Here is a 27,432-nt window from a genome sequence, read left to right on the forward strand (position 1 = left end):
GTGTGCCGTCCCACTCGGATCATTTTTGTTGAGACTGTGATTGTGATCAGGGCTCCAATGTCAGAGCCGTGTGGCGTCAGGGCGAGATAACTGTTGAGAATGTAATCTACTGTCCTGCCCTCTGGAGGTGTCGTGGGCAGTGCTGCCAGATTGGTTTGATGCTTTCCAGCCCAATAACTGCTCAGAATCTGAAAAATAAAACAAAAGTAATGAGGTCATAAAGAACAGCAACAGTACTGTGGTTCCTCACAATTTTCCATTATGACATGATAATTATGACAACTCAAGTGCTACAATAGTGAAAAGGCTAGGTCTCACGATGCATCTATAAGACTATTTTTCCATTTGCACCCTTTGTCTCTGAAAAAATAAAGGGACAGCAAATAACAAAATTATGCAGAAGAAATAAAAAGGATGTTGTGGCAATTTGTGCAGAGTGACTGCATAACTAATGAATATAATATATGAATGTAATGAAACTGCCCAATCAGGCAGCTTTGACCTTTGACTGAGTTCAATGAAACCGACAGGAGGTTTCATCTATAATTATAGGTGTATGTTAACAATAACAACCTCTCTGAGGCTTTTTAGGTAGCATACTCTGCAGCAGTGCTATGATATGCTAATATGCTTACGCTTATCGTTTTTACAGTGTTCACCATCTTAATACAGCATGTTGGCATACTAACATTTAATCAGCATCAAAAGTAACCAGACATTGTAAAAGGTACAGCAGTAAACCAACAGATTTCGATTTTGCCTGGGTTCTTCATCTGGGGACATTGTGCCAAACAATCCTTTGTAACATGTTCTTGAATGGCAAACATTCGTCTTACAGACATCTGCACGAGTTAAAGTGAAACGCTCGCCAAAATGCAACCTTTGTTGCATCTGTTTTTTTTGTGGATCTTTATATGTCAAACCTTTTGTGTAAAAGCATAATTACGACGAAAGAGGCACTTTTAAGATTTATTGTATTTTCGTTTTCGGGTCAAACTCATTTTCAGTGGAGCGCTGGGGCACTTTTACAATTTCTAAAACACTAAGAAGACTCAACACAACATGAAACTTTGCTTAGTGCTTAGTATCACCAGGGTCTCTACACATGAATCTTAGAATGCAACGTAACCTGGAGGAGTTAAAGTGGACTGCTACTATCTTCTGGCAACAACTATCCACGCGATATCTCATGTGACTTTTCCGGCATTTGGTTTTAGTATTTTTTGTTACATGAGGTTCTTTTTTCAACTTAAAGGTCAATATTGTTTTTTGCTAATGACAAAACAATGAATTGTCCCTGCATTTATATGGAACTAAGCTTTAGGAGTGGTCCACCTTAACTCTCGTCCAGGTTACATTCGGAGATCGATACTTCTCTGCTGCCATGACGACTGGGAGTGGAACAAGCTTCTGCTAAGGCGAGTTGTTAAAAAACTTTTTCAGCAAACTCTGTGTACACAAACAATGTTCTCAATGCTCGTGTTCATGTGTAGAGACCCTGGTGATACTATAAGCAAAGTTTCATGTTGTGTTGAGCCTTCTAAGTGTTTTAAAAATAATGTTTTGATGCTAGCATAAAAGTGCCCGTAGCACTCCCATTGAAAATGAACTTGACCCGAATGAAAATACAGTAAATCTTAAAAGTGCCTCTTTCGTCGTAATTATGCTTTTACATTAAGTTTTGGCTCATACTCATTCACAAAAAAAGCCTATGTTGCATTTTGGCCAGAGTTTCACTTTAACTCAGACAGGTGAAGTATGGGGAGTGTTTACTAGCCTCAGCAGCGTTTTCCCGATTAGCAAAGCCTCCCCATGCTTTTTTTTTAAACGTAACTTCTATTCGATGTCTGCGAGACACCTGCCTATGTGGGCTGTCTGGGTTGAGAATATTTCTCAGGATTAGTGAAGACCTGCTCCTGGTGCTTGAGGAATTTGTCCGTTAAGGAATTTCCATATGTTAAGTCTTATTGTGTCACAGTCATACATTTGTCAATATACTCTGCTCAGCTGGGAGGAAGGGATGCCCTGAGGTCATGATCCGGGTCACGGTGTACCGCTGTAGAGATATTAAGATGCTGCCTACCAGACAACCAAGGTCACGTTCTATTCCTCCTTCCTCTTCATGTTCTCGCATCTTAACCTTTGCTGTGTCATACCAGAGACTCCATGATAGAGCAAATTCCATATTTCACAGCGTACTTTGTAGAGGGTTAAATAGTCACAGCCCAGAAGTGTCCTTCAGAACTTGCAAGCATTGCATTGTGTCACTGCGTAGTGTTGAGCCGCTTTCTCCTTGATCAGGCTTCATTTAATACTTCAGCGAAAGGCATCACGTCTCCTGAGACTCCTGTCTCACCTAGGTTAATTAGATGAACAAAACAATCATCACCATAGTCAAAGTCATTCGGATTGAGCCTCTGGGAGCCATCAATCTCTATACTGAGTTTCATAACAATCCATTTGTTAACCTTGTTGAGATAATTCAGTCTGGACCAAAATGCTGGACAAACTCACTCACAGAATGCTGCTAGCATGACGAAAATCTCATGTGTTGTTGAGATGTATGCTGACGTTTGGTTGGCTGGGACTGACTCCAGCCCCCTGCGACCCTCCAAAGGCATTTATACATAAAGGCTGGCTGGTTGGATGGATGGATGTGGATTACCAGAAATCCAATCAGAAACTTTAAACAAACACCCTCGATTAATGAAAGAAAGATGAGCTCTCAAAAAGAGCCAGATAATTTTAATTACTGCTCTTCATCTTAAGAAGACCCACAAGATCCATCTATGGAGAAAACAGTTAAGAGGGAGGCATCAGCGCCTTTGTTCACCACACTGGTCCTATTCTTTTGACTGTCCCAGCTCTGTGCCGCGCTGATGGCGGTTGCTTATAGGAGGATTTTGATAAAGTTCACATTGCAGAGTTTCTAAAGCCTGTGTTGTATGAACACTACAGACACAGCCACCGGAGGATTGTAGTGTGTCTCTCCTCAAACAAACAATTACCCCGGAGTACAGTTTTTTCCAGTTGCTAACACACTAAAATGACATGCATAGCACAGATATTTAAACTGACACACAGAGAACAACACCTCTTCTCAAGTCTCCAAAACTCATTTTCTGCTTCGCACACATCTTGCAATTCAAAATGGCACTTTTAAACTGAACACAGTTCTCGGCATAAGACACAATCTGACATCAAATCACATGTTTGCCATTTCAAAACACTGCCATTCAAAATGATGCTACATGAGCTCACTGGCCACTATATGTGCCTCCTGGCCAAAAAAATATTAATTTTTACTATGTCGATCAGCATGTAAGCACTTTTGTTTTTACAAAAACAATAGAAGACTCTCTGTCCAGCCTCTCACATTGTCATATTTTATTCTGCAATTTTCTTTTTCAGTTTCCTGTTTTGTGGGCATATTTGTGTTCACTCCAATCTTAATATATCTGCTGTGCATATGTTGCACTGACTTGAAAAATAAAAAAGCAAATGTTTCAACAGCACATGTGTAGCTGCAAATATTTCTGTGCATGTAAACAATCTGAAGAATTCTCTACTGTTTTAGTATTATGGCAAAGCATACTAAAGATATGAGTGCTTCTAATTATGCCCAACAGTGTGTAGTTGGTTAGACAAAAATCTGGTAACATGAATGAAGTCTGTGCCACTTGGTGCAAGAGTTTTATTTTGATAATGCTATTTTGGTTGCCATGCTTCATTTTGCAGGATATCTGAGGTATTTTGCAGTTTGGATGTGTGTTTTTGTGAACTGTGTTAGTATTTTTTGTATCAAAAGCAGCCTAGTTTGCAAAATTATGTTTTAGCAATTGGAAAAAACTGTAATAGTCTGAAACTGACAGCACGTGTGCACCACTTACAGCTGACTTACGTAATCACATGCACCTGCCTGATCCTAATGGTTTCTGATTTCCACAGTAAAGAGCTTCAGACAAAAGCCAGCAACAGATAAATGAGTGCTTTGATGGAAGGCCAAACATTTGTGTAATTAAGGTTTAATGTGACATGGTGTCAGCTGAATCGGTCAAGCAGCGCATTCTACTGGGAATACAAGAAAAACGTAATGAATAAAACGTGTGTGAAGGTTCCAGATACATTAAAGGAACAGTTCAGCCCCAAATGAATATGAATCAATATGAATATGAGTAAAACGTCGCCAGATAAAGCCAGACGTGATGTATGAACCCATTTCATGTTTTCCTTCTGTTGTTTTGTACTTTTTAAAACAAATCCCCATCTACTTCAGCTGTTCGGGAGAATGCCGCAACGCCGTTCTGCTGTGAAGCTCCACAAATGTTTAGTAGACTCTGAAACATCACTCGACTTTAAAATCATCATGGAAGTGAGAAAATAACAACTGCATTTTCATTTTTGTCTAGATTTATCCTTTATCCGGCTAAACACGAGCAGCTGCACTGGTTAAATATTGACCCACAGCAAATACAGAGCTCTGAAATGAGCGTGCCTGCATGTCCGTTTGCCCGCGCCAAATGTGTTTGCTCACACAGGTGTAATGGATACGAGCACGATTACACCCATGCAAGTTGTGAAATGTAAAGGGCAACAACACAATTTGTAGAGCCCACTTGAAAATCCCCCACTTGACTGCTGCTGTAGGCGATCAGAACCATCTTAAATATTTCATCAGCCTTGTTGCTGGCAGGTAATTGCATCACTCCCGTGGTTTAATAAGGTGATTTCATGGAGGTGAATGCCTAGTGAGGATAGTCAGTCCTCTAATGGAGGCAGCCACAGTCCATGGTGAACGGGGAGACCAGAAGCACCTCGGGGTTTGAGGCAGGCAGCAATAAGAGGAATGGCTCAATAAAGACCTGTCTAATTGAGCTGCGAGGCTTCAAGGAGAGCTGCTCAGATCAGGGTTTGACTGACGTTATGCCATGAGTTGAGGGGGAACAAAGCTGTTGTTTAAGATGACAGCCAAAAAATGAATGAATGAATGAATGAATGAATAAATGAATAAATAAAAGTGGGTGTGATGAAACATTATTGTATGCTGGAGATAATTAAAGCACTTTGACAAATGGTATGGCTTTAAGCAGAGGAAGGTTTGGGCAGGAAACAGCTTCCTCGCATCTTGCTTTGTGCACCAGGGATACACACACACACACACACACACACACACACACACACACACACACACACACACACACACACACACACACACACATAGACAGACAGAGAGAGAGAGAGAGAGAGAGAGAGAGAGAGAGAGAGAGAGAGAGAGAGCTCAAACATCCTCCGTGCGCCTCATTTCCAATCCGCCGTCCACTCCTCGTGCGCCCTTGTGCACATGCTCTGGACACTTTGCGCCACAGTGACCTCACCTGCATTTTAGTCTTTCTTTCCTTTTCTTTTCTTTTTTTCTTTTTGCTTCTTTCCGGACATGGAGTTCCCCACTCTTCTTCCCGACGCTCTCGCAGATTTTAACGAGCGCTTCTCGGTCTCACTAACTCCCTTCAACGTGACGCTCTCCGAGGATCTGCTGCGTGCGCCTCCGAGCGGCAACGAGACGAGCAGGGCTGCGAGCAGGGACACCACGAGTCTCATCATCGCCGTCTGCATCACGGCTCTGTACTCTCTTATCTGTGTGGTGGGGCTGCTGGGGAACGTGCTGGTGATGTACGGGGTGGTCAGGTGAGAGACGCGCCATAAAACACAGAAGCAAAACTAAAGAATAACAGCTAAAACAGGGACATTTACTATAATTTGCTGATGGTTACAAGATCAATGCAGATCCCCCATAATGGAGAATATAAGTATTGTTTAAAATTGCATCAAAGCCTCACTACAAGCTCTGATCTGGCTGCATTTGATCATTTAAGACTAAAAATATAACCCAGGAAGTTAAAAAAGTGCCATATTTGCAAAAACAACAACAACAACAACAAACATTTTGACTGTGTGACTTTATCATGATGCCCACTCTGTCAGTGTGTCTGAGAGCAGCACGCCCACACACACACACACACACACACACACACACACACACACACACACACACACACACACCTCCCACTCACTCACACAAGAGGGGATGGAGGGCGGTGCACTCTTCACTGCACCAATTACTGCTGTCAAGAATGATGTTGTAAACTCAAATGATTCGTTTGCACGGTGAGCAAGTTGGCATGTTGCCACTCATAAGCAATCACACTCAGTCGTGTGTTGGAGATTCAGAGGGGTCTGCTTTTGTTCTCTCATTGTTGAACGAACGCTGCGGAAATGAGGGAGGTCAATCAATCACTCCGCTGAGCAACTTCCTACGTCCCAGGCCTAATGTGCTCAAGACGAAACGTGTGTTCCTGCACTTTGATTTGTCAACATCAGAACAATCAAACAAAGTGGATATGAAAGACTCTGTGCCCACTCTCTTCCTGGCAAAGCAATTACAGCCATGAGGGAGATCATTGCCCGGTGTGCGATGTAATACATCTCTTTATGTGAGGGATTAAGATGATAAAAGACATCCACTAGTCTTCCCTCATCCCTTTGGAGCCTGTTGCTGCAGTTTAATTAAATGTGACCAACTGCTGTCATATTCTGGACTTGTGTGGAGGAATTCATTGTTAAACAGGCTGGTCCCTGTTAAAAGAGAGAAAAAGACTGATATCCGATATCAAGGGGGCGTTTTCAGCAACGCATCACAGAAGTACAGTCTAATGGAGGCCTACAGTCACTTTGAGCAAAGAAGCTCTCGCACATTCGAGGCAGTGCCATACAAAGCATTGTGAATTTTAAAAGCTCTTTTAGTAGTTTGGTATTTTTCAAGAGAAAAACAGCATTGACAGCCAGAGAGAGGAAAAGGATTAGGTCAAACAATAAACTGGCTTCCATCCTTGAAACGTTTTAATAGAAGTCGTGAGCCAGCCACATTCTGCTCTGCAGCAGCAGGCAGACCTTGAAATAACTTTTCTGACAAAACAGCAGCTCCAGTCAATCAACCAGTGAGTCAGAATAACATCAGGGTACTCAGTGTTTCTCCTTAAATCAACCAGGTACACCAAGATGAAGACCGCCACCAACATCTACATCTTCAACCTGGCCCTCGCCGACGCCCTCGCCACCAGCACCCTCCCCTTCCAGAGCGCCAAGTACCTGATGCGCACGTGGCCCTTCGGAGAGCTGCTGTGCAAAGTGGTCATCGCCATCGACTACTACAACATGTTCACCAGCATCTTCACACTCACGATGATGAGCGTGGACCGCTACATCGCTGTCTGCCATCCGGTGAGGGCCCTAGATTTCCGCACGCCCGCCAAAGCCAAGATCATCAACGTCTGCATCTGGATCCTGTCCTCTGCTGTCGGAGTCCCTGTGATGGTCATAGCTATGACCAAGGTGACAGATAAAGGTAAGAGGAAAAAAGTGCGGGGAATTACCAGCATTTTGTCAAAGCTTCTTTCATCAGCACACATGCTTTTGTGGCAAGTGTTCAGGGAGCGATCTCATCGTTAAAGAGAAAACATTTAAGCTGGGTTATTAACTTAAATTGGCCTCTCCACATGGCTGTACCATAAACTTCTAATTGTTTTAACTCCCAGGAAACACCGCCTGCACACTCAGATTCCCCAAACCCGAGTGGTACTGGGACACGGTGATGAAAATCTGCGTCTTCATCATTGCCTTCGTGGTCCCCGTCCTCGTCATCACCATCTGCTACGGTCTGATGATCCTGCGCCTCAAGAGCGTTCGTCTGCTCTCCGGCTCCAAAGAGAAGGACAGGAACCTGCGACGGATCACCCGCATGGTCCTGGTGGTCGTGGCGGCCTTCATCATCTGCTGGACTCCCATCCACATCTTCATCATTGTGAAAACCATGGTGGATATCGACCACAAGAACCTCATGGTGATGGCCTGCTGGCATCTGTGCATCGCGCTGGGCTACACCAACAGCAGCCTCAACCCGGTGCTGTACGCCTTCTTGGATGAGAACTTCAAAAGGTGCTTCAGGGATTTCTGTCTGCCGTACCGCTCCCGTCTGGAGCAGAGCAGCTTCTCCCGAGCGCGCAACAGCACGCGGGAGCCCGTGTCCGTGTGCGCTCCTGCACGGACCGAAGGACCGCCGGCATGACTAGGCATGGAGCAGTGGAGGGGACGAACTCTTCAGAACGACCTACAGACTGAGGTCACACAGGTCTCCACCACAGGAGTCTGAGTCTGTAGATGCAGGCTTTTAACTACTGTTTATGTAAATGATCGGTTGTGTTTTCACTTTCATATGACGGGACTTCTTTGCCCAGCAGGTTTGTGAAACACAATACATCCAGGATTGATCACGAGCATGCCCGTGTGTGTCTGTGTGGAAGGAAATGGATACACATGCTGTATGTGTACATATCTAGTTTATAATGAAACAATACGGACAAACACACACAGTTCCCCCAGAAGGTGTTGTGATAGTGATATGAAATCAGTAGAAAACAGGAGCTCAAAGTGTTTTGCCTCGAGGCTTTAAGCAGGTTTTATGTGTTCACATCCACAGTGGGTGGTCTCACAGTGATCAGATTGTCAGGCAGGACATTGATCCTAAACACACGGACAAGGCCTCTGAGGAGCAGTGGCTGACACTTGATTGGCCGAGTGAGTTGCCTGACCTCAGTTGGACAGATCACAAGAAGACCAGGTTGACCCTGAAACTCCTCTGCAGCAGGAGGAACTGACAACGGCTGCAGCAGAGCAGCAACGGGAATCAACGTCAGCAGGGCATTTATGTGCAGCTAAATATGATGAAACATGAGGACTTTGATTAGATTAATGCTCACTTATAAAATGTCTTTATTATTCGAGAGACCATTTATGAAGGGCTACAATTCCTATACTGTTGATGTGACACCTTCAAATTACACCGAAGACCCCAAAGCAGAGAAAATAGCTGTCAACACAACACTGACATATTATCACCTTTTAAAGATATTTAGGGGCACAACTGGAATATCGTATCCATAATTCCGCATTCGTTAGTGTGCAAACACGTGAAACTAAGAATTGTTGTGTTTTGTGACCTTATGAGCCTTTCATATCTAAAGAGGTGCCTCTTTTTTTCACTTTGTTTTTAGGAGCAGTCTTAGTGAGGTCGCTGAAGTGAGGGGTGTTCAGTTGGTAGCTGCTGGAAGCCTTTTTATACATCCAGTAGCTAAATTACATTTGGATTCAGGTTGAAGCTGCAGTAAGTGTGTCTTTGTTTTAGCTCACTGCCTGTTTAATCCTCTCCCTCCTCTCTGCGTCACCACATGAACAGTTGTGATCGCTGGACATAGCGGCAAAAAGCAGAATTCTGCTCTGTATGTGTCACAAGCAGACAGGAACGCCTCCTTACAGAGTTCTCTGTCCTGATTGGATAAAGTGGGCAGGGATGCCAGAAAAATGTCTTTTGTCTTTTACTGCATGAGCCAGAGGAGGAGAGACATGGGTTACTGACCAAACACTCTGGAATATATAACTATTTAACATTTCAATAAAAAAAAATATGACTTACATCAGCTTTATTGGCCACCTGACAAAACTAATTTGATATTAACAATTCGGTCTGTTTTGGTCTCTACCACCTCCTTAGGGAAGTATCTGGCTTTTTAGTTGTTAGAATCCGCCACTTTGTTTATCCACTAGTTACTAAATTTGTTTGTTTGCTATTTGCTGTTGGGAAGATAGTGTGCTGTTGGTTTCAGAGCATTTTTGCTTTACAAAGCTGCCTGTGGTGGGTAAACAACACGAGAGCAGTGGGAGTGAACTAAAAGAGTCAAGAACCAAAACAACGAGCTGAAAGACGCTATAACGCAGCGCTGAGGAGACCTGCAGAGTGCAGTGATTATTCTGTGTGGGGTTTTAACTGTGAGCAACTATCTTTGCAGCACACTCATCATTTGAGCCATTGTTAATATGAAAATACGTTTTTTAACAGCTTTAAAGCTGAATTGACTTTAACCTCAAAGTGTTTAATTTAGTATCTGATGTGCTGGAGCGAACTGAATGCGTTCGTGTCTTAATACTCTGTGAACACAATGTTTATCTAGACTTCTAATAGCACCGTCACTCAAACTCACAGTGACAGTAATGAGTTTAGCTGACACTAAACATTCATGTTACTACAGGCAGGTGAAAGGCAACACACATTCATAAGGAAAATACTAGAGGGTGAAATTCTCTATGATCACAGCAACATGGTTTTACACTTTTATCGACTGTTACATTGTGAAAAAATGCTCTTGAAAGACATCTTAAAGGAGGTGATGATAGGGCCTTCGTGACTGAGCATAAATTCTCATCAGCTGACTCTCTGTTTCCACTCCTCTAGCAGTTAGGTTGCTCTGTTTGATTTTGCGCAATCAAAACGTTTAGCCGACAGTACAGTGAGGGGAAAGCTGTGACTGAATGGCCTCAAACTTGGAAAGAACCAAAGGCTCTATTGGATTAAATGCATTAGTAAGCAACAAGAGGCTTCCTATACGTATTACAGTTAATGGATACATTCCCAGTGATGATTGTTCGACATTTGCAGATGAGATTAGGAAGGTGAGAAGCCGCTTTTAAGCACATTTTAAGAGAATAGTCAAACCGATGCCTCTCATGTTGCCACGGCTGAAATGCAGCTTTGCTTCAAAAGGCCTCTCTATATGAAGTGTAAAGATGATATTGTTCTGTGACAGCATCTTAAGTGATAATGTGATTTAATTTTGTTCAATGTGCCGTCAAGCTGTTGTGACATTAAGCTTCACTTGTAACCAGTGAGTGCAATCAAATGTTGTATTACATAAGGTGTATTTACACGAAGTGCTATCAATGTTCAGTGAAAAACTCTAAATCTTACAAATATATGTATATATATATTGTTTTCCATTTTCTGTCTGGACTATCTCTAACTTCTTTTATCGCCATCACTGTAAGAAGAGCATCCATAAATGTTTCCTGCAGCCAGTATGTTCAGCTGAATGAAAATATGTACCGTATTGCCTTATTCAGCATCATGTTTAGTTCTGGTTCTGTAGAGAAAAAGTGCTCGATCTTTACGCGTTTTTTCATTTTGTGTTTCAACAAATACAGTATATGAAGTACCTTATTGTATAGGTGTAGAAACTGATTTTTGTCTCTTGTAAGTGTTCTCAATTTGAAATAATGTTGTAAATATCTTTCATTTTTCTGTTCTTTGTGGTTGCTGTTACAGATGTTATGAACATTTATATATTCATACTCTTTGTAAATGCCAGTGAGGCCTCGCGGGAGACATGTAATTTGTTGGCACAATCAAGAATGGATTATCGATCAGGGCGATGTTAACAGGGTCCAGCGGCTTTTGACCGAGTCAGAGGCCGCCCGCCACAGGGACAAATATGACTCATCTGAAGGGTTTTTGTAAATGTCAGTGAATACATGGACGCACAATACTGAATAAGTCAGGGGTGATATTGGGGTTTCTGGTCACCAGATTCCCAGAGGAATCAGCACATTTTATAATGTTTCATTTCAACAATAAGGCTGATGATGTTACATATTTTTGTTATTGTCAACAAATCATCTTAAAAGACTAAAGAAAACAATAAAACATTTAATTGTTTGTTGACAGTCACTAATAACTATTGATATTAATGATGGTTATTATAAAGTGTTACCCTTTATATTGTGCATTTCTTTGGGGCTATTTTCAGCATGGATTTGATGCTCCAGTGAACAGCTACTGCAGTACGACATCGGAGTGACTCACCCAGTGCAACAGCATGGCTCAGTTATGCGTTGTTAATAGTTCAATAGTAACACTGGTGTTTTATATTACAGAGGAATTATTTATATCTGGACTTTCCTTGAACTCACTGTTGTTCTTTCGTCTCATCACACAATTTGTTGGCAATAAGACAGCTGTGGAATATCACAAGCTTGATTATTAAACTGTTTTAAAGGTGGAATATATAAGAATGTTTGTCAAAAACAATTTCAAAATGATTAAAATCATCAACAGACTGAAGAACTCGCAGTTTTGAAGCCATGATGTCCTAGAATTGGGTTGCAGGGATATCTACTGAAGTTAGAATGCCAACCAGCCCCAGCCCGTCGCAGTCCGAAGCACCTGTGTTTGCAGTGTAAACACCAACACTCCCTTGAACATTTAAATGGGATAACTAGCTAACGGCAACTAAATATAGCAGCAGTTGGCGATTACTCTGGTAATATGCTGCCCCCCGTTTCATGAATTTCACAGGTGCCCAAATCCCTGAGAGACCACTTTCATCAGTTTTTGTATACTCATCCTGGGAGATAAAATTTATTTTAAAAAACCCACTATAGTACATTTTTACAGAGATTCTTCTTGAATGTGGATTGCGTTTCCTCAAAGGCATGCGTGGGTCACACTGGAGCGCAAATACTCATGACTGGGTGATACCTGCTGACAGTTACATAAGACATGCCAGTGAGGCCTGCAGAAGATGTGTTCTTTGCTGCTTTTGTACCATGGTCTATGGATTATATATGTTCAACTGGTCTTTGGTTTAACTTCTTGCACACATTAAAGGGCTGAAATCATTCAATGATGACAGACTGATGATGTCTCAGAGAAGAGAAAACCCTTGATTAGAAAGCAGAATGGCCTCTCTTTCAGGCTCTTAATAGTTAACGCTCAAAAGATGGAAATGGGAGGTTTTCAGTCTTAAATCACTCAGAGGTTCTATACAGGACGTCACATACACTCCCCTCCAAAACTATCGTAACAGTGGGGCCAGTTCCTTTATTTTTGCTGTATACTGGGTTTGATATCAAAAGACGAATATGAGACGAGAGATCAGTACGTCAGCTTTTAATTCTAGAAATTTACATCGCGATCTGTTACAAAGGTTAGAAGATGGCATCGTTTGTAAAACAACACCAGGTGAGTAAAAGTATATGAACAAATAGACTAAAAACAGATTACCCACATACCCATTGCGACCTACTGACACCTCCAAACCTTTGTATTCTTCTTCACAGCCTCATTCAGTTGTTGCTTGTTTTGGGGGGTTTCTCCCTTCAGTCTCCTCTTTAGCAGGTCAGATGCATGCTTAATGCTTTAAGTCTAGAGAGTGACATGGCCAGTCTAAAACCTTCCACTTCTTTCCCCTGATGAACTCCTTGGTAGTTTTTGTAGTGTGATCTGGGTCGTTGTCATGCTGCATGATGAAGGATCTCCCGATCAGTTTGGTTCTTCATCTCTTTAAATTGGTAGACAACATGTTTCTGTAGACTTCATATCGCTACTGTCATCATGTGTTACATCACCAGTGGAACCATGAAAATGCCTCCACCTTGTTTCACGGATGAGCTTGTGTGTTTGGGATCATGAGCAGATCCTTTGTTCTTCCAACCATAAGCCTTTCTATCACTTTGGTAATGGTTAATCTTTGTCTCATCAGTCCATAAAACTTTGTCCAAGAATTTATGAGCCATGTCTCTGTACTTTTTTACAAATTCCAATCTGGCCTTCGTATTCTTATTGCTAATGAGTGGTTTGCATCTTCTAGTGTGGACTCTGTATCTCTCCGTTGATGATGTCACTGACAGTAGTTTTAGGTTTGTTCTTTACAGCTCTCACAATGTTTTGTCAGCAACTGCTGGTGTTTTCCTTCATCACCCAGTTCATCAACCCTGTTGCTGAGTGCACCAGTGTATTCTTTCTTCTTTAGGATATTCGGATCTTTGTGCAGTAGCTCTGATTGATTCTCCATCTTCTCGCGTGTTTTTCTCAAGTAGACAGCGCTTCATGTTGACAACACCCTTATAACTATAAATGCAGTCTGCATAGGATAAACCCACCGATGAAACTGAGAGTAGACATCTAACGGTATTTATTGTTGGAATAATCAATATAATAGAACACACCCGGGCAGCAAAAAATACCTGTCAGTCACATGTTCCAACAATTTTGCTCACTTAAAAAATGGAAGGGTGTCAGTACCTGGAAATGGATGCTGACATACTGATCTCTTGTTTCATTCACATCTTTACATCAAACCCAAATGTTATCAGTGCACAGCAAAAATAAAGGAACTCTCTAGTTCCAGTAGTGTAGGAGGGGACTGTAGCTCACAGCAAGAGACCAGACATGCAGTAACATTTATCACAGGGGGGGTTAGGGGAGCAGGGCTCACTGTAGATCTGCGCCTCAGAGCAGTGCATACAGTAATATCCCTATGAAATATACATTGTGCTGTTTATACGCTCACTGTGTAAAGGACAAATGAAAAAAAGCAACAAGATGAATAATTTAGTCAAACACCATGAGCTGACTCCTGAATTGTGGATAACAAAGTGCTTTATTCAACAGAGCAGTCAGGTTGACAGCACGACTGTCATGTCTGAAAAGTCCACTTTGATATTTGCCCGTGCAGAAACACAGCTTTGTTCTGCACTTTGAAGTCGATCTTTTTTTTTCCTCTCAGAGCTTATGTGCAACAGGCATTTTTCTTTTATCATTTGCGACCAAACTGGAACAGTTACACACAGAGGGATACAGTAGACAAGGGTGACATGCTGAAAATTAAAAAGCTTTCACCCTCTGACCTGAACTGAAGTGGGGCTTGCTCTCAAGCAACTTAACATAGGGAATCTTGCTCAAGCATTCAGAACAGCTCCCAGTATTCCCTTGCCGCCATCAAAAGCTCGGAGCATCCAGCAATTTTGAAGCAAAGATTTCCTTTTTTTGCTTTTTTTTTCATCTGGACGTCACTTGTTGTGAGACTCCCTCTGGAAAATGCACGTGTGAGGGAGACTTATGAGGGGATCTACTGTACGTGAGTGATGGAATACAAATATCTTCTTCGACAGCTTGGATAAAAGACATGACTTGAGCTCCTTTGCAGCCATGTAAATCTTTTAACACAACAGATGTTTAGGTGTCAACCGTGGACACCAACATACGTCAGGCTTTTCGCACAACATCCTGGCCGACCTGTTAGTGTTGAATCACAACCGTATAATCGAAACTAAAGAGAAGGTACACCCAGAAGGAATTTGGTTTTTAGGATGATTATGCCAATATTCTGGTAATGGATTTGGTGATTTAACCTGCTGCTTTGTGTGATCATAACACAGACATCATCAGACCTCCCGGCTGCCGGAGGTGTTTACGAAAAGACAGAAGTGCGAAAAGGCTCGGAGGCAGTTTAACTGAGAGCTTCACAGGGCGGCAAACACTTGGGTATTCCCTGCTGAGGAACAGTGACAGAGATTCAAACTGGGTGCCATCTGCCAGCTGAGAGTCCAGTGGACTGCATAAAAATCTACTGAGGTGTTGAGGGGGTGAGATAAATCTTATTTCTCATGTAAAATGTAAGGCCCCTTTTTTAACCCTCACCTTGACTTGGAAAAAGACACTCACGTTAAAACATTTCAACAGTCAAAGTACAGGCTGTTCAAAGATGTAATAACATTTCTGCATTAAAATCTCACATTTTTCCAACAGTATTCAAACCAGTTTTCAGAATCCATAATGTTATTCAAGGTAGCGTTTCATTTCGGTCACCTGTCGCTTTAACCTCCAGGAGAGTCCGAGAGAGGGGAAGGACGCTGTCGAAACATGACGTGAATAAAACTTTAAACATTACTTGTCTGTGAACATTTCTGTCTGAGTCACATCTGATAGATTTTCATTACCAGTGGTGGTTGTTTAACAATGAAGATAACAACTCCCATGATCCAACAATACAATACCATTTTTTATTTTGTTTTGATTGAGAGACCCCTTGTGGCAGAAATGACATCCTGTGTATAAAAATGTGTGACCCAGTTTGAATCAGAATATCATTTTGAAAGTTTTAATATGTGCCACCAAGATATATATTAAATAGGTATTGGTAATTAATACTGCATATGTGAAAAAATGTAAAAGACTGTTGTGGCTCCAGAGGGACTGCACAAAATCTGATTAACTGTCCTTTGAGTCAGCGTCAGTTGTGCATTGAGGCATGAGGCACAATAGCTTAACTTTAGTAATGATTTAAATCGCACAACAGGACGACAGAATTGGACAGGCCACCTAAAACTCACATACACAGTCCAAGTTCATATAATGCTCTGAATAAATCCCGAGCTCCATCAGAGCTGTCTAAAAGCATGCAGAATCAAGGTTTATAACTGATTCATCTTGAGAATTTTCACCGTCCTGTTGAGTTTTTCACCACAGCAAGCCTTCATCAGTGGAGCACTTTTATAATAAAGCTATGACACAGAGACAGAACTGTTGTCTTCTGCATTTAGCAAAGTGCACCATCATGAAGCAGAGCACTGGTGAAAAATGTCTTTTGATGTAACTAATGCCTTGTATGGAAGGCTAATACACTAGTGCTACTTGTATACCTCAGCCAATACCCTACCCCTTTCCTGACCCGTCTTCTCAACATTTAGTCTTTAAGAATCAGATAATTCTTTCACAGGATCCATCCCTTTGCACCAGATCCTCAGGACACCATAGTCTGTTTTCAGTTCAGCTTCCACCCACAAAGGTGCTTTATTTGATTATAGCTGGACCTATGTCAGTAATTAGCACAGAAGCAGTATGTCAAAGACATCTAGTAGCTCACAAGTAAAGCCCATTAAAGGGATGAGTCATATTCATTAAATGGTTTGATGCCTGTTGTCATCAGGTCAATAAGAACATGTCTGTAAACATGCAGCAGATCAACAGAATGGCCCTTCTTACAAGCCCAGCACAGCTGCTGGTCTTCCACTGTGGGGCTCACAAGAAGCCTTCAGCCCACTGGACGAGGAGCCCAATCCATCAAGGCAATCTCCAGTAATTACAAGAATGGTCCGCAGGCAATGGACAACCAGCCGCTGAAAAGCAAGAGAGGTACTCATTTGCTAATAATACCCTATTCGTTTTCCTGCTCACACGCTCACAGAAATACATGTTTTGTGGGTGCTAACAACTGAAAACAGCATCTTCTCTGCCATGGCAACAGCGGATACTTCATACATGTAGCACTTAATACATATTTTAATGAATCGGATAACAGCCAGGGGCATTTTGTTGTTGTTTATATCAAATTTATCAATACCTTAAGACACAGGATGTGTGACAGTGTTGACATGAATAAACAGCGTGCCTGTTTGAAGATGTTTTTTTTATTATCAATATCATCTGAAGGTAGCGAGTTATGTGTTTCAGATCATAGGTGGTGGGAAGGCAGTGTGGGTTGAGTGCTCTCTCAAACAAACACACAGACAATCGAGTTGTCATGTGAAGGGGAGGCAATGATAGAAAATGCATGTTTAGTGTTTTGTGGGTAGCCTGTCGTGCTCGCTTTCAATCAACCCTTCCCTCACTTTGTACATCATAACTTCCATCTTCACACTATTTTACTGAGAGCCAAAGCTTACTCAGACAACTCAGAGTGAAGCCACTCCAGAGCATTCAAATCATGACAAAACTTTGGATTTTTTCCATACAAGAGACACAGCATCCCACTCTTGAAACAACAAGTTAATTAAGAAAGCAGCGGGATTACTTACAGGCTGCCGCATCTCAATCAAGGCAGAGCAAAATGATTCAGCATTCGTCTTCCTTGCAAGGTTATAATTTCAATAACACGATGCTGCTGTTAATGAATGCATCGCGCTGTCTGTCAGTGTAAAGCACACGTGAAAGACAGTGTGACTAGAACAAAAAGCTTATGAAATCCTTATGTACAGCTGTGCAACCGCTGTGATTAATTTGGCTCCCTCCGTTATTAGAGTGAATGTGAGGCTGGTGGTGCAGGTGCCTGAGTCTCCTCTGTCTCCTCTGTAATTAGTTTGAAGAAAGGGAGATTAGAGCCCACGCACATTATGAAAAATCCAGTAATACTTTCTACGAGTGAAAGGAATTAATCGCAGGATGCTTTTGCTGAATCCCTGTGCGAATGAATCCCGCACTCGTGCATTCACAGACGTTCTGCATTTCCAGCGCAAAGATGCTTTTAACACCCTTTCCTCACCTTGCAGCTTTAAATCAGTCATAACAGTGAATCGGTGACTTCTGGAAGTCTTTCAAAAAAAAAAAAAAAAAAAAAAAAAAAGACACAGCTTGTGTGTTGGAGGTCTAAAGGACAGAGATAAACAACTACGTCTGAACAGGCGTCCCGGATCAAAAATGTCATTGCTCAAAATTCAGGCGCAGTGGGTGACTAGTAAAAATAACAAGGGCATATCTAGGGAGCACTTAATCAGTGCCGAGACAACAAGACAGAATATTTAACTCTGCTTGGTGTTTGACATCGTAACAGCTCATTACTGAGGTAAGGAAATAAAATGTTGAAAGAAACTTATCGAGGGGTTGACACCGACATGTCTAAAATTGCAGTCAAACTTCAGGGTCAAATTCCATTTTTTTTTTTTTACAGTCAAATGATTGTCAAACTATATTCTTCACAGTCGAAAGAGATAATTATGGAATAGTGTGTCGTGTATGGCAGTGCACGAGAAAACAAGTAGAGTACATTTATTCTTTTCAGAAACTGTCAACAACACATAGAAGGAAGGAAGTTATGTTCTATGAGGAACAATGTGCTTTGATAACGTTTTTCAGAAACATTGTTTGTAAGTGTACATTTCTTTTAATGCCCAGAAGGCTTTCAGATGGTTTCTACTTGAACAAAAGAACCGTGTTTAAGGATATGTTTAAGAAATACTCAGTCATCATTTGGAGCCTCACAGCAAAATGTGGCAGCAGTCTCCTGCTTGTTAAGTTAAAACTTTAAAAAGGATGTAAATTATGTCTTGTCAAACCTACAGTATTTGCAATATTGGGGCTTTCAGAGACTCGTATTTACAACACTGTCAAGCTCTAGAAATGTGGAATACTATCAACTTTCCATCAACATGGGTTGAAAAAATCTTTTTCTTTACAGCTACTGCACAACTTATTACTACCAAATAGGAAACGCTGCCATTAGTTCAGATTTATTTCTGACACTTCTTATTTGTCACAGTGAGGCAAAACAAACAAAAGAAGGGGTTCATTCTGATCACTTAACTGCTTATTAAAGATACTTTAGCATTTCAAAGCTTATTGAGCTCTCTACCACGAGCATTTTTTTTTTTTTTTTGAAATTTCATCATGGGTCCTTTTGGCCAGATGAAAGCACAATGAGACGTGCAAGGCCCCCGTGCAGTTCACCTCAGATTAAACACAAAAGCACATAGCTTTGATGTATGTACTTGTACCATCATTAGCATCCTTAAGTGTTTCTGATTTACATTCATGACACGGTGGGTATGGAATGTGTTATCTGCATACAAAATAGACATAAATCAGCAAGGGTCCAACAGCTTACCGTCAGCGACTTTGTTTAAACCTACGTTTCACACCACGTTCAAAAACAGGGTGAAAAATGAAATCATGTCTGCAGAACTAATATTAATGTCCAACACAATCATTTGATCATTACTAAGGTTTGATTCTTACTAAATGTAATTACTTATATTTCAAGCACAATAGACTCTGATAATCAGAAAGGACTGCAACAATGGTTGATACTGGAGCAATCACCCAATAAAATATATTTTATAGTCAGCATTTATCCCTTCAGTGTCTCAGAATTTCACCGCTGTGGATAATGATGCAAACCTCTGAACACGACTGCTTTATCGTAACTTTGGGACTTTAGTGTGATTTCTGCATCAATTTGATGGCTTATTAATTGGTTAGACATTTATTTCACTATAAGACAAAAGCAATGTAATATGTAACAATATATTGTTGATGGATTCTAATTATGAGACAAACAAAACACTTCAGTGGCCACAGTGTCTTTTGCATTTCTTCCACTTATTGTTACAATATAAAAGTTATAAAACAACAATTTCCTTTTCATGTGTTCTTGTCATTTGTTAACCAGTCTTCAATTTTCACTGAAATGGCCATCAATATTGGAAATAATTCAGTGTGTTAGGTTGGATATTTTCCTTTTGCAAGCAGGGTGTTAGATTTAGCATCCTGCTAACATGTCTGTGGTAACTGCACGGAACAGCTGTGGCTATTCATTTTCATTATTGCTAAAACTGCCAACTGTTGATAAATTTAATGTTTTGTCTATTTAGAGTCAAAACAATTGTTAAAATCAACCACATTGTACAGAAGTCAAATTTTAAAAGCTCACACCTGAGAAACGTAGACCACAAAATATTCAGTATTTTTCAGGAAACTAAAACAAGTATTAAAAAAAAAAAAAAAAAAAAAATGCTGAATATTTGATGCATTGGATAAGAAAAGGCTTAAAACCTAAAATGTAATCTTTATTGTCAGACAGGAAAAGCAACACAATGCAGGTACAGTATGTGTTTCCAAATAGACACAACAATGATGTGTGCTCAAAGTAAAATGAACAGTAGTCTCACATATCAATTTCGGTATAAATGCCTGAACAAAATGAAATGAAATGATTTTAAAGGAAAGAAAAACAATTAAAAAAAAAAAAAGGCTTTGTGGAATTAATTAAAAGGGTTACACTCTCACTTCCTCTATGTACATGCCAATACTCACATTCACAAACATCACATACACCTTCTTACAGTCATACTAATGACCAAAGTGAACATCAAAAACTAGATTTAAAAAAATAGTCTCTCATTTTCATGATCTAGTGAACATCCATGAACATTTTCCCCACACCAGCAAGAAAAGAGTTCCAATAAAAGCGCTTTGAATCTCACCTCTCCCTCAGCTCAGCACAGGAAGTCACACAGATCAACCCCTTCTCCAGATTTAGGCATCGTGAACAAGGCCCCACCAAGTAACTGATCAAAAGATCCCCCATCAGTCAGATAGACATCAGCTCTCCTGTTTGTCCTTGACCAAAAGAGCTGTATGCTGCCCTCCACTGGAGGCCGTCAGTACTACGCGGTTCTCCAGCTGCTTGCCTGTCATCTTAACAGGGCTCCATTCATCATCCTCTTCTCCAGTGCCAAGCTGCAGGTTGGTGCCCATGCCCCAGGCGTACACAGATCCTGACAATGGGCAACACAAGGTGGAGTGAGCAACCTTTTTTTGTTTTTTTTTAACGTTCTTGGCTCATTCATGATTCTTACACTTTTTCATAGTCGAATTTAAGCACTTCAGTGGGGGGATTTCCAGCTTTTCCAGCACCTTACAACTGTGATGAATTACATATTTTTGTATATATACACATATTATAGGAGCCATGTTTGAGAAAGGAGCATTCATGAATTTAAGTTCAGATGTAGAATACTTTACAGAAGTAGAAGAAATATTTACCTTATTTACAGTTTGATGTATCTACAGTTTGCTTTCTTGCATATAAAATGTGCTGATAATTGAAATCTGTAAAATCTCATTCATACTGCATTTGTAATATCTTGAGATAGATAACAGAACGGTTTCCTGGTAACCTGATGTCTTGTGAGTTTTGTTTCTTGGTGGGTATCTCTGGGCCAGCCAGGCATGGGGAAGACAGTTTTTTGATTCTTTCATCAGTGGTTTGATAAGCTTGGATTTTAATCATTCTGTATCATCCTTTCTGGTGTTGAAGTAAGCTGGTCAACTATCGCAAGTGCTAAAGTAGATGTTTTTGGGCATGGATGAAGACAAAGGGAATCGTCAAGCTAAGGCTTCATTCCACAGAACAGTGACAAATTTAGGGAAAACACAAAAGTTTCATGTTTCAGAACATGTCCTCTGTAAGTAAACTAGGCATCATGTATAAACTGATTTAGCCAACATGATGTAATATCAAATACTGCTACAGGTTCAAGTACTTTTTAAAACGACAAAATTAAATGTAACTTTTTACAGGGATTTCATGCTCTTGTACAAACAGACAAATGAAGCTGACACACACTTTGGAAAAACTTTTGGAAGGACTTGCCATGAAAGCAAGTGACACTTAAGTGAACACTTATGAAACCAACTCCGATCACTCAAACGTCTGACGCCTTTTCTTTGTTTCTCACCTTGTCTGGTCACAGCGAAGCTGACAGACGCCCCACATGCCACGCTGCTGGCCGGCTCCATCCCAGTCACAAGCGTGGGCTCACTCTTCTCTTCAGCGCCCTCGCCCAGACCCAGGCGACCATAATCTGCTCTGCCCAGACTGTACACCTGTCCTACAAGAGGAACACATTCAGAGGATTCATCTGTTTGCTTGTTTCATGTGCTGTCCTTGGTGTGTCTTATTTCATTATTTTGATAAAACTATTTTTATATTTTGAATTCTAAACAGTGTCAGCTTGTAGTCTCTGACAGACTGAAATGCTGTAACATGATGTGTGACATAAGTTGCAAATGACCTGCTTACTTATGTATCACCTTGTAAATCTGGATCAGGCCTGAAAGAGCACATATGAGGAACTTACCTTCAGCATCAAGGCAGACTGAGTGATGTTGCCCTCCAGAGAACTGCACCCAGGAAGTGGTGGAGTTCTTGAAGCACATCAGTTTTTCCGGGGAAAAACATATCTTGGTGCTTTTAGTGCCTAAAAGATTGGATAAAGACACGAGGACAAATAAATTCATCTCACAATGTTTGACACAACTGCCTTCAAGCAGAATATGGCCAACTGCCACAAAAATATTTGGAAAGCAATGGCAGATATAAATAAAAAAGCCATTATTGAATCAGGGAAGTCCCATTGAGATTGAGATCTCATTTTCACGAGAGAAAATAAAAAGATTATTAAATATAACACAATACTAGGTAGATATATCATGTTCAAAACTGTATGAAACTGTAAAGTACGTTCAGTAATGTGAAAGCAGTCAAAAAAGACCATACTAACCCAGCTGGTGATAGTTGGCCAGGCCAAATCCATAAATATGTCCTTCTTTTGTCACAGCAAAGGTGAAGTACGACCCACAGAAGACATCGACGCACTTAACTTTGCCTTCTTTCCCTTTTTTCCCTTTAAGAGAAACTACCTGTGGTACCAGCATACGTTCTGAAATCAGAATACACACAGTCAGCCAGAACGCTACATAAACACACATTAAAGACACGAAAACATCGACTGTCAATGTAACCATAAATCAGACATTTATATGTGTTAAAAATTGTGCTATTGATGCTTCGGGCTTGCGTTACTTACCAAGGCCTTTCCTGCCTCCTCTGTTTGAAAAGATTTCAGGCACTCTCCCCAGCTGCCCCTGCTCTCCATTGCCAGATGAGTAAAGGTATCCCTCCAGTGTAACCATTACCAGGTGGTCGTTACCTTTCAAAGAAATTGTGAAAGATCAAAAGAAACATTGTCAGACGTAAAACACAAACATTGGAAAACAAAAACATGCGGCAATGAAGCGGACTCATTCTTACCTGATGCAATTTTCACAACTGGTTCAGGCATGGGGACTTTGACTGGAACAGTGCATGTTTTTAGGGGCTCCAGTAGGCCTATAACACCGTTGTTGTCCTGGAAAAAAGGGTCCAGCATATTAAAAAGTGTATGGAAGGCAGTTGATGGGATGTATACTCTAATGCACATTCCAAATATAACATCAGATCTGGGATAAGAATAACAACATCAATAAGGAACAGAGATTACATAGTGAAATGTAGCCTCACTTCTATTAGACTGTAGAGCGCAGGCAAAGCTACAGTAATAGAGATGTGATTGCCAGTGTGCCATGGAGAATTAATTATGAAAAACCAAGTAGTAATCTAACAGTGAGACCAAAAAGATGAATGTGAGAAAAGGTTCCAAAGCTCAGATTTTGGGAAGAACCTCTCCTGTTCAAAGATCTGAAGTGAGAGATGCACATGACTGGGAGAAACAGATATCAGGAGGAAACTGATGAGAGGAAACCTGAAAGATCATTTGATGGTAAAGCATCAGAGCCTCATGTCCATTTTAAGTATATAAGTGGTTGGATGACCTAAGGTCAGCCCAAAATCATATATTGCAAGAGCCAGTCCTCATATATTGCAAAAGCCAGTCCTCCCATTTATTTACAGTGGGGGTGGAGTGGTGCAGAGAAAAACAAAAAACATAGCAGCCCTGCAGCAGAAAGGTTAAACAGACTCAACACAAGCTGACGTCACGCTATGGTGGCCAAATCACAAGCTTACCATCACATGGCAAACTATCACTAAAATACTTATAATAGAAGTTTGTCATTTGTTCTTACAACCCAAACGAGACACACGCACCAACATTGTGAGGTCTGCCAAAATTTCTATTGTCTTGCCTCAAACAATATCAAACCACCAGGAGACTGCAACTGCAGCAAAAGAGAAATAATCCGCAAACCTGTCTGTTAGTTTGGAAGCACGTGGAAAGTGAATAATTAAGATTGTGTTTGTGTTACTGCTTCAGTAAAAACAGCAATTACTAAACAGTAATCATAATCCAATAAATACATTTTAGTATATGGGGAGGGAGAACTTGTTTTCCCTGTGACAGCAAGGAAAGGAGAGGAGTTTAAATATCTTTTACGAGTGGAAACTTTAAAAACGTGATGTGGGGAAGATTTCATACACACAAACATCCTGACTTACGAAGGTGGCTGAAAAAAGCAGGTTACTAACCCTGAAGGCGCCCCACATGTACACTGTTCCATCATCTGTGAGTGCAGCTGTGTGGCTGTCCCCTGCCGACACCTGGACCACCTTCTCCTCCAGAGGCACCTTTCCTGGAACCATCTCAGACCCCGACTCTGTTGTGTCCCGACCAAGGGCTCCTTCGTCATTACAGCCAAAAGTGTAGACCTAAAAACAAACAAAAAAAAATGTGAAATGTCGAAATGTTAACAGGCAGCCAAAGTAACAGTACTATTATTCCATTTAAAAGACAAGACAGATGGTCCCCTACATTGCCAGTGTCGCTCAGGCATACAGTGTGCATGCCTCCAGCCACCACTTGCACGATTTTCTCTGGCAGGGACACAAGGGACGGCTTCTTCCTCTGAAAGATGTCCTCGCCGTGACCCAACTGTCCAACATCACCCATGCCCAGAACAAGAACCTGGCCTGCCTCCTTCCCATGACTGCTGTGGGAAACTGTCACAAACACAATTTTTATGATAATTAATTAATTATATCATAATCAAATATGCAGCTACAAGGCTTATTCAAATTCATATTGCCAAATGCTTTCCATCCAGGAACTTGGTGTAAACTATTCTCATCAAATTGATTTGGTTCTTCTAGGTTGAAATACTATGCATTGTTACATTTACTCTCATTGTGATTATTTTCAACAAGGCAGTTAACGATACACACACACACACCTTCATCAACATCAACTTTCTGAAAGCTCAATGATTTACCTTTCACTTTCTTGAGGTCTTGCACATTCTCCACAATGGGCTCAGACTTCCTCTTAGTGGTGGTCTTTTTGGCAGGCATGATGGCAACACTTAAGGACTTTGGAAAAACAAACAAACAAAAGGACTGATTTTTATGGGTTATAGTAAGCCATCAAAACATCCATTATGACCGCTCCTGCTGCGCTCAACGCAACTAGACCTTCTATGATTTTGAGGGGCTTTGAGTGAAGGTATACCCATGGTAGGCACTAACTCACAAGCCTACTGGCAAACAAAGTTGACAAACTGATATGACCCAGAAGTTGTTGGGCTTCAACAGCTGTCAGAGAGTCATTTCACTGGCTGGAACAGTGTCAGGTTCAGGACAGCTGTGGCTCCTCCACTTCTGCTCCCAGGCTGTTATCACCTCCGCAATAATGAGGGCACTTCAAACTAGAGTCACTCTCAGCTCGCGGTCACCTAACTCTGTTTTAAACACATTTTATTCTGTAAAGACGTGTCTAGCTAGTGGTGTCAGTGCTTTAACTTTCAACATGCGCTCAACATGCCGTAGTTTAAAATAGGCAGCGTGATCTAAGGTTGGCAGTGCCCATGTGTCCTTGCTAACACCCAGATAGCTAGGTTAACATTACTGATAAACGTGTGCATGGCAGAGCGTCAGTCCACCTATTGATCGCAAATAAACGTGACGCGGTCGGGTACTAGGTAATGTTGCATAAAAGGCACTTCTAATATCAACCACATGTAACTTTAACAACATTAGAGTATAGCTAGTCCACATGACACTAGCTAACGTGAGCTGTTTGCTAGCCGGAGCTAACTAACGTAAGCTAGCGGCGTTAGCATGACATTCGGGAATGAAATAAACTACAATAACACAATTAACTGAATGGACTACATACATATCACTGAAGAAGCTAAGCAGTGCTTGCCTTTTGGACATTTCATGCGCTGATAATTTACTAACCTGTGATATGTGGAAGGTTGCAGGGTGCCCAGAAGTTAACGTGCACACCTTGTTCCGCTTGTTCCCGGTCGCTAAATTACGAATCCTACTATGGCAAAAGCAAGGCCCGCCCTACGATGCCGCTGATTGGCTAGGACTCCTTAACCTTATTGGTTTGGATTGAGGTTTAGGTATGAGGAGTAATGATTGGTTATGTTTAGGGTAAATGTATGCGGGTGAGCCAATCAGAGGACCAGTAAGCCGGGATTTGTGTTTTTTTGGGACATCAGCCTTAAAGGGACAGCAGCACTCAAATGTGCAGTGACAGAAAAGAACTGGGATCATTTACTTAAAAAGTAGGTACGTTTTTTAAAAAATTATTTTCATCAATTAGAGTGGGATTTAAGTGTTACATCACATTATTGGCTATTTTCTGATTATTATGTCGGCTGTATTAACAAGTACTTTGTCAATGCTGCAGTCAATTTAAACTACAATATATATAGTAGGGTATTGTGATCTATAGTTTTTAATATTTATGTATCTTTTGTAAAATTATGTAATTTAATAATATAACTATGTATTTTACTATTTTATCAATCAGCAATGTCACTAGTAACTATAGCTGTCAAATACATATAGTGGTGTTAAGTAAAAGTTGCACAAGTATGGTCAAAACTGCACTACACTATATTCAAAAGCATTCGCTCACCTGAGAGCACCACCCTGCCCTGACACACCTATGTACACCTTCCATAGGACATTGTTACAGGACCCCTCAACCATAACTGTGACATTTCTAATTCTACAGTTCCAATTTATTATGTCATCTTCCTTCTCCACCTACTACAATTGTCTTTTTTTATAATTGAATTAAAGTCTTGAATAAATACACCTTTAAATTGTATGTAGTGGACTGAGTTTATTCAGGCATGATTTTCTCATGTTTCTCACAATACACTTCAAGCAGGGTCATTTCAAGTTACATGACCCCTTGGAATTTTTTATCATATAAATTCCTTGAAGAATACACAATGAACATTGTGCAAAATAGTAGAGCCTGAGGGACTTATCTGTGATATATCAGTATCACAGATATATCAGTATCAGCGTATATATTGTCCGGTATGAAAACCTTATATTTAAAAACTACAAATATAGAATGGAGAAAGCCGCCCCAGCAGGGTACGTTTCCACAGGGATAAATAGCTGGTGTCAGGAA

At 40.9% G+C, this 27,432-nt stretch overlaps 2 protein-coding genes across 2 annotated transcripts; one reads left to right on the top strand and one right to left on the bottom strand.

The window, feature by feature from the left end:
• Window positions 1-5,301: 5,301 nt before the first annotated feature.
• oprd1b (opioid receptor, delta 1b) lies at window positions 5,302-12,531 on the top strand. Its single transcript, XM_037072873.1, has 3 exons — window positions 5,302-5,685; window positions 7,047-7,402; window positions 7,593-12,531. Exons 1-3 carry the CDS (start codon window positions 5,435-5,437, stop codon window positions 8,120-8,122), a joined length of 1,137 nt encoding a protein of 378 aa, XP_036928768.1. The 5' UTR covers window positions 5,302-5,434; the 3' UTR covers window positions 8,123-12,531.
• A 7,731-nt stretch (window positions 12,532-20,262) lies between these two features.
• On the bottom strand, window positions 20,263-26,385 carry rcc1 (regulator of chromosome condensation 1). Its single transcript, XM_037075926.1, has 10 exons — window positions 26,232-26,385; window positions 25,265-25,361; window positions 24,808-24,995; window positions 24,525-24,704; window positions 23,313-23,409; window positions 23,089-23,211; window positions 22,783-22,941; window positions 22,360-22,479; window positions 21,958-22,110; window positions 20,263-20,994 (listed from the first exon to the last, which is right to left on the bottom strand). The coding sequence occupies exons 2-10, from the start codon at window positions 25,341-25,343 to the stop codon at window positions 20,819-20,821; spliced, it is 1,275 nt and encodes a 424-aa protein (XP_036931821.1). The 5' UTR covers window positions 25,344-25,361; window positions 26,232-26,385; the 3' UTR covers window positions 20,263-20,818.
• Window positions 26,386-27,432: the final 1,047 nt, after the last annotated feature.

Source organism: Acanthopagrus latus, chromosome 17 (genome assembly GCF_904848185.1).
Source record: "Acanthopagrus latus isolate v.2019 chromosome 17, fAcaLat1.1, whole genome shotgun sequence".
Classification (NCBI taxonomy): Eukaryota; Metazoa; Chordata; class Actinopteri; order Spariformes; family Sparidae; genus Acanthopagrus; species Acanthopagrus latus.

Bases quoted from the DNA above. Each gene is read 5' to 3' on its own strand.
- rcc1 (XM_037075926.1), bottom strand. From the start codon at position 25,343: ATGCCTGCCAAAAAGACCACCACTAAGAGGAAGTCTGAGCCCATTGTG. The intron at 22,942-23,088 runs GTAAGTAACGCA...TTCTGATTTCAG, and splicing joins AGGAGGCAGGAAAGGCCTTG to AACGTATGCTGGTACCACAG. The intron at 22,480-22,782 runs GTTAGTATGGTC...CCAATCTTTTAG, and splicing joins GGCCAACTATCACCAGCTGG to GCACTAAAAGCACCAAGATA.
- oprd1b (XM_037072873.1), top strand. From the start codon at position 5,435: ATGGAGTTCCCCACTCTTCTTCCCGACGCTCTCGCAGATTTTAACGAG. The intron at 5,686-7,046 runs GTGAGAGACGCG...TAAATCAACCAG, and splicing joins GTGATGTACGGGGTGGTCAG to GTACACCAAGATGAAGACCG. The intron at 7,403-7,592 runs GTAAGAGGAAAA...TTTAACTCCCAG, and splicing joins GACCAAGGTGACAGATAAAG to GAAACACCGCCTGCACACTC.